This window comes from Aotus nancymaae, unplaced genomic scaffold (assembly GCF_030222135.1).
Source record: "Aotus nancymaae isolate 86718 unplaced genomic scaffold, 86718_ANA_hifiasm-v0.15.2.pri h1tg000004l, whole genome shotgun sequence".
NCBI classification, from domain to species: Eukaryota; Metazoa; Chordata; class Mammalia; order Primates; family Aotidae; genus Aotus; species Aotus nancymaae.
This window is the reverse complement of record NW_026988415.1, coordinates 69,357,236-69,364,507: the sequence shown is the minus strand read 5'-3', so window position 1 is coordinate 69,364,507 and position 7,272 is coordinate 69,357,236. Positions and strand designations below refer to the sequence as shown.

General features: G+C 34.3%; 1 protein-coding gene and 1 pseudogene across 1 annotated transcript; both read right to left on the bottom strand.

Moving 5' to 3' along the window:
* Positions 1-1,834: 1,834 nt before the first annotated feature.
* On the bottom strand, positions 1,835-2,447 carry LOC105732934 (large ribosomal subunit protein uL22-like; annotated as a pseudogene).
* A 926-nt stretch (positions 2,448-3,373) lies between these two features.
* On the bottom strand, positions 3,374-4,209 carry LOC105732933 (eukaryotic translation initiation factor 4E-like). The gene is given in 1 exon segment (XM_064363036.1): positions 3,374-4,209. A coding segment is annotated over 1 exon segment (654 nt). The 3' UTR covers positions 3,374-3,555.
* Positions 4,210-7,272: the final 3,063 nt, after the last annotated feature.

Below are 7,272 nucleotides of genomic sequence, written 5' to 3'. Positions count from 1 at the left end.
GTCATCATGCCCGGCCTCATTTACATTTTCAAATGAGTTTTTTAAATGAAATATTTCAAACTGAAAATACATAGAATGACACACTGAACACTTACTACCACTTCCCTGCTTTAACAGATCTTATACTTCACTGTATTTGTTTCAGATTTGAAGAGATTAAGACATCATAGATACAATTGAAGCTCTCTTTGTACCTTTCCATCTCATACCACAATTAAGTCCTATTCTGAAGTTATATATCCTTACCATGCATTTTTTTTTCTTTTTCTTTTTTTCTTTTTCTTTTAGAAATGGGGTTTTGCCATGTTGGCCAGGCTGGACTTGAACTCCTGACTTCAGGTGATCTGCCCGCCTCGGCCTCCCAAAGTGCTGGGATTACAGATGTGAACCACCGCGGCCAGGCACCATGCATTTTTTAAATACTTTTAGTGTATAGGTATATACTAATAAATAACAAGGTGACATTCTCCATGTTATTAAAGTTTTAAAAAATGCTATCTATATTTTACTTATTCTGTAACTTGTTTTTTTTTTTCGCTCATTATAATTTTTGACTTATGGGATATTCCGAAAGTTTGGAAGTGGTATAACCACAGTAGTTATTTACAGCCAGTGTCCTTTTTTCTTTCTTCTTTAAGTTAGCCAAGGATACATTTCTTAAATATATCCAGGATGACTATTCCCTGAAACAAATATTTGGTAAATAATGGCAAACTGATTCTTTGGCAAAGTAGCTTCTAGCACATTGGACTGCTTTCCATCCCCATTAGGGGTATTACAAGGATTAAATGAAGTATTACAAAAAAAAGATACTCAGCAAAATTCTCAATAAATATTGGTTATAATTCCTCCAACATTCAGACTTAAGTTCTGCCCATTGTCTTTCCTCAGTATTCTCCATTCCTGTCCACATAACCATTGTCCTTTTGTAGGCCTTTACTACCTTAATGTGGACTATTGCAGTAGTCACTTGATTGGTCTCTCAGGTTGTTCCCCTCCAATCTTATTTTCTACACTACTACAAGGGTGATCTGTTTACCACATAATTTTTCAATTGGCATCTACAATAGTAAAACAGTTTTCTTGGCATACAAGCTTCATGATTTAGTCTAGATAGTCAGCTTGATCTCTTTTCACCTCTTTTCCATTTATCTTCTAGCTCCACTGAAATGCGTATAGTTCCTTAAATATGCTATTCTTTATGAAAAAGAATCAAATCTCAGTGTAGTTGCCTTTGTAACTGGAATACCTTTCCCCTTCTTACTCTTATTTTGTTCTCACAAAATTCTTATTCTTCTTTTAAGTTTTAGCTCAAATGCTAATTACTTGTAAAGGTTTTCCTGATTTCCTTAAGCAGATTTGGGTTACATTTTGTGGTTATGCTGCTCTTTGTACATGCTTCTATTATAATGCTTACATGTATTAGTGTAGTTGTATTTTGATTTTGTCTGTTATTCTGATAGACTGTAATCTCCTTGAAGGAGATCTGTCTTTCATCATTTATATACTAGCTCTGACTATTGTACCTAGAATATAAGCCATCGTTTATTGAATTAAAAAAATTAAGAAATCTATTTACAGCCCTCTCTACTGCCTTCTCATGACACCTCCATTTTATAGATCATTAAGCTGAAGCCCAATTGAAATGAAGCTATTTAGTGAGAATTCATGCCTCCTAACTCCAGATCTATTACTTTTACTCCTACGTTGTAGAGCATATTCTGTTTAGCATCTGTATACTAGTTACATTATAAGAAAGGGATTGTCTTGTCAGTATGTTTTTTTTTTTTAATTCTATATATTTGATACTACCTATTCAATTTATTTATTTTTTTCCTTTTAGTTGCATTTATTTTAAGGCTGAATTTACTCCCGTGCCGTAAGTTTCTGTTTCTTGAGTTTCTTCTGGGATATCTTCTTCTGGGCAACCTCCTCTTCTGGTTTAGGAACAATCTGTTCCTTTTCAGTAAGGATCATCTCAATGTGGCAGGGAGAACTCATGTATGGGTTAATTCGACCATGAGCTCTGTAGGTCCGGCAGTGCATCTTGGGTGCTTTGTTCACTTGAATATGCTCAATGACCGGAGAATCTACATCTAAACCCTTAAGTTCAGCATTGCTCTCTGCATTTTTAAGCATGTGCAGCAAAAATTCAGCACTCTTTTTGGGCAACTGACTTTGTGTCCAGCCACACTGCTTGGCCTGGGCACACCTGCCAACTCCACCATTGTAACATCAGAATGGTACGCACTGTTTCTGTAAAGTGACATCTTTCAGATACTTTGTGGCTTTTCGTATATGCATACCCTTGATGGCCTGGGTAGTTTCACGTGGGTTCTTAAAGTGAACACGAAGATTGGAACTTCTTGATTTGCATGACTTTGTGGGGTTCTCCGGATCAAGTGAATAGCGAACCATTTTCACAGATTACCTCAGGCCGCTTAGGGAAAGAGCTTCAATTTATTAAAAATTGTAATAAACATAATAATCAAACTAGTGCTCCAAACTTATACTGTTCACATGGAAGACACCACAAAAGAAGACACAATATAGAGACTGCCTTGCAATAAGAAGTACAAATTCCTTCTATAGAGATGAAATAAAAGGACAAATCTAGTTGTCTAATAGACAATTCACTGTACACATTTTATTTACAGTTTTATACACTGTCTTAATATGAATGGGATTGCTTTTCTACTTGAGCCATTTTTAACCAAAGCAAAATAACCTAAGTAATACATAGTGTTAAAATACAGCATAAAGATACAACAGACATACTAATTCTAGTTAGGAATGTAATTATGATGTTACATTTTTTATAATCCACAATTATCACTGATTTTAATGAAATGCATAAATTTGTAGCAAAGCTTTGTAGTTACAAAAAAACAAAAAAATTACCAAAGAATGCACAAAATGTTTATTCCACCTTTGTGTCATATTCCTGGATCTTTCACCAATGTTACATGAGGAAAAAAAAAAAAAGCAAAACAAATGAAAAACTGAAATCAGAATCACTAATATTATCACGTAGGGAAACAAATTAAAATCTAGCAGCCATCAGCAAGAGTACAGCAAAGACAATGCTGTAAAAAGAAACAAAATTGCTAGAAAACTGTATGCATCATAATCTTTCAAACCAGCAAAATATGCTCCTACCTACAATAGAACATCAACAGCGTTTTTCTCCTGTAAAGTAGAGAAATGCGAAGTTGTTTTTTGAATATTGTGGATAGGTAAAATGTGTATGTAATTAATGGTAATTCTACTGAACTATTACAGAGTGGGCCAGGAACACATTTATGGATTCTGGGGATGTGTACTGTAATTCTTTGATTGGGATAGTGGACATTCTAGCCAAAAAAAAAAGTATATATATATGAACACAGAAGTACAAGACAAAAGCAAATGAGACTTCTCTTATATCTCAGCAACATTTAGATGGAAATCAAATTTAAATGCAGTCCACTCTGCTTTTGGAAGAGGCTTTGGTTCAGCTCCTAAATCTCGATTGCTTGACGCAGTCTCCTATGAGAATACTCAGAAGGTGTCTTCTTAAACAACAAACCTATTTTTAGTGGTGGAGCTGCTCTTAGTAGCTGTGTCTGTGTGGGACTGATAACCAATCACTATCTTTGGAGGAAGTCCTAATCTTTCTTTGTATACCCTCCCTATATGTGTAACAGCTTCTCTGTTTTCACATTAAGTAGTCTATATTGCTATCTTATCTCCTTTAGCTCTAACATTAACAACAGTGTCACATACATCGTCACTGTAGTCATCAAAAGATTCTCCAGTAAGGCATAGCAGTGTCTCTAGCCAAAAGCGATCGAGGTCACTTCGTCTTTGCTGTTTGTTCAATGTAATTAGCCATCGTCCTCCCCGTTTGTTTTTCTCATCTTCCCACATAGGCTCAATACCATCCTTAAAAAGTGAGTAGTCACAGCCAGGCATTAAATTACTAGACAACTGGATATGGTTGTACAGAGCCCAAAAGTCTTCAGTGGTATCAAACTTAGAGATCACCTGTAGGTTTGCTTGCCAAGTTTTGCTTTTATCATTTTTAAAAAAACAGAGTGCCCATCTGTTCTGCAGAGGATGTTTAATATAGTGTTCTGGATTAGCGACCTCCTGATTAGATTCTGGTTTTTCCTCTTCTGTAGCGGGGGGATTAGGAGTAGGGGTGGTTTCCAGTTCGACAGTCGCCATCTTAGATCGATCTTTGTCAGTATGTTTTTTTTTCATCTCTAGGGAATAGGTAGAGGGGTATAGTGATTTTATGAGATTCATATTTTCTTCCTTATTCAATCATTCAGATGCTCTTTGTTTTCTAGCAAATTCAGTAAAAGTCAAGGTAAATTATCCTTCATGTCATCTCTTTTTTTTAACCTTCACAGAACTCAGGTAGGATCAAATGTCTGTGTATTTAGTCCTGTTGTCCTCAACTAGGGGTGGTTTTGGCCCCCTAGAGGGCGTTTGTGAAGATGTCTGGAGACAATTTTTTTTTTTAATTGATACATAATATTTACCCATATTTATGGGGCACATGTGATATTTTGATACATACAATGTGTAATTGGTATATACATCACCTCAAACATTTATCGTTTCTTTGTATTGGTAATATTCTACATCTTTTAGCTATTTTGAAATATACTTTCCGTGGGTGCTTCCTGAGCACCCTTATAACCGTATAACCACAGTACATTTGTCAACCTCATAAATTTACTATTTAAATTTTGTCTAAACTACCTTCCATGTTTTATAAAAATGTTTTTTTAAATAGCATTTTCAACCTCTTTAATACTGGATCCAGTCTAGAAGCAGGTATTGCATTCAGTTTTCATGTGTTTTTACCCGTTTATCTTCTATAGTGTTTCCACAGCCTTATAAAACTGTAGTTCCCAACCAGACTATTCACACTGTTACAGTATAGATACAGAATGGTTTCATGATAAGGTAGTGAGACATTTTAAGCTCTTGAAAATATCCTGTTCCTTATCAAAATGTCCCCCTGGATTTGGCATTCATTGATTACCCTTTTCCTTGCTCATTCTTTGCCATGGTTACTTTGCAACTCTAGTACGCCTGCTTGATTTACTAGTCAGGCCTTAGCATAATACTGTAAGCACAAGACCTCCCTTCTCCCTGATTTGTTTATTACCATGAGGGACTTATATTCCTACCTTTTCTTTTTTTTTTTTGAGACAGAGTTTCGCTCCTGTTGTCCCAGCTGGGGTGCAATGAAGCTATCTCGGCTCACTTCAACCTCCGCCTCCCGGGTTCAAGTGATTCTCCTGCCTCAGCCTCCCTAGTAGCTGGTTTATCCTTGTGACAGGCATATATGTCGTCTTATTTTTTCTTCTTCTCTTTTTTTATTTTTTTTAAGAGACGGGGTTTCACCATGTTGGCCAGGATGGTCTCAGTCTCCTGACCTCGTGATCCGCCTGCCTTGGCCCCCAAAGTGCTGGGATTTACAGGCATGAGCCACTGCGCCTGGCCTTATTTTTTCTTCTTATTTAAAAGGTAGTATGCTATGTTCTTTAGCATTCTGCTTTTTTCACTTAATACTATCTCTTGGAAATCAATAAATATCAGTCCATAATATTGCCTCATTTTCTTGTAATCCCTTAATTTCTGATCTTGCATGTTTGTTTTTTTTCTCAATCTGTCTAGAAAATTGTTTTATTTGATTTTTAAAAATATATTCTCTCTATTTTTAAATTTATTTCAGTAATTTCTGCTTTTTATAATTTCCTTTTGCTTGCATTGAATTTGTTTTCCTTTTCTCCTTTTGTGAAAATGCTTAGGTCAGGTATAGGCAAACTTATTATTATAGGGCAACATTGTAAATATGTTAGCTTTATGGACCGTATGGTTTTTCACAACTGTTCAGCTCTGCCATTGTAACAAAAAAGAAGCAATAGCTAATATCTAAATTAATGGACATGACTGTGTTCTGATAAAACATTATATACCAAGAGTTTTCTGTCATAGACATTTAAAGTTATAAATTTCTCTCTTTAGCTACATCCCACAGATTATATATTTTCATTATAAATCAGCTTAAAATGTTACCTATTTTCTCTTGCAATTTTTATAATGGACCTAGTGATTATTTAAAAGTACGTGTAGTTTCCAAATATTTGTAGTCTTCCTGGTTATCGTACCTGTTTTTTAATTTAGTTCTATTGTGATTAGAGAACATAATCTTTATGATTTCAGTGTTTTTAGTTATATTGAGACTGTTGTATAGTTGAGAATGTTGTCCATCCTAATAAACTTAACTTGTACAATTAAAAATAGTATATTCTGTCATTTTTGGTGTAGTACTCGAAAAATAATAATTCAATCTGTGTGACTGATAATGTTTGTTTTTTATTTAGTTTTTGCTTTTTTGAGACAGGACCTCACTATCTTGCCCAGGCTAGCATTGAACTCCTGGGTTCAAGTGATCCTTCTGCTTCAGGGAGGTGCTAGGACTGTAGAAATACACCATCGTGCTCAGGTTATATAGCAGGTTTTTTTTTTGTAAACTAGAAGAAGCCTGACTGTCCCTAAACAGAGTATTGGATGAAAAGTATGCTACATTCATATAATGTAATATTACGGAGCAGTTTTGCATAATGAATTATTGATATATATGAAAATGTAGATGACCCTTAAATGAGTTTTCATCAGTGAAAGAATTCATACTCAAATGCCTACACACCAGAATGTATAAATTTTATTTTATGTAAATTAAAAAGTATATTTTAAAAATTAAATGAGGAAAACTATATTCTTTCTCCATGCCACACTGTCCTAATTTCTATTGCTTTATAATAGGTTTTGATATTTCACTGTGTAAGTCTTTCAAGTTTTTAATTCCCCTTTAATAATTTTTTATTTAATTGATACATTATATATATATGTATTTTCAGGGTACATGTGGTAATTTATTGCGTTCTTATAATTTATAAAGATCAAATATGTGTACTTAGGATATCCATAACCTTAAATATTTGCCTTTATGTTAGAAACATTCAAATTATTGTCTTCCAAACTTTTGCTCCAAGCACACTATTTAAGAAAACAGAAAACCCACAGAATGGGCGAAAATGTTTGCAAATGATATATCTGAGAAGATACTAGCATTCAAAATATATAAAAAACTCTTTCGTCTGAAAAGCTGAAAGAGAGGAAACCCAATTTATAAGTTCACAAAAAACCTAAGGCATTTCATAAAAGTGGATATATAAGTAGTGAATAAGGACATGTAATAACATTATT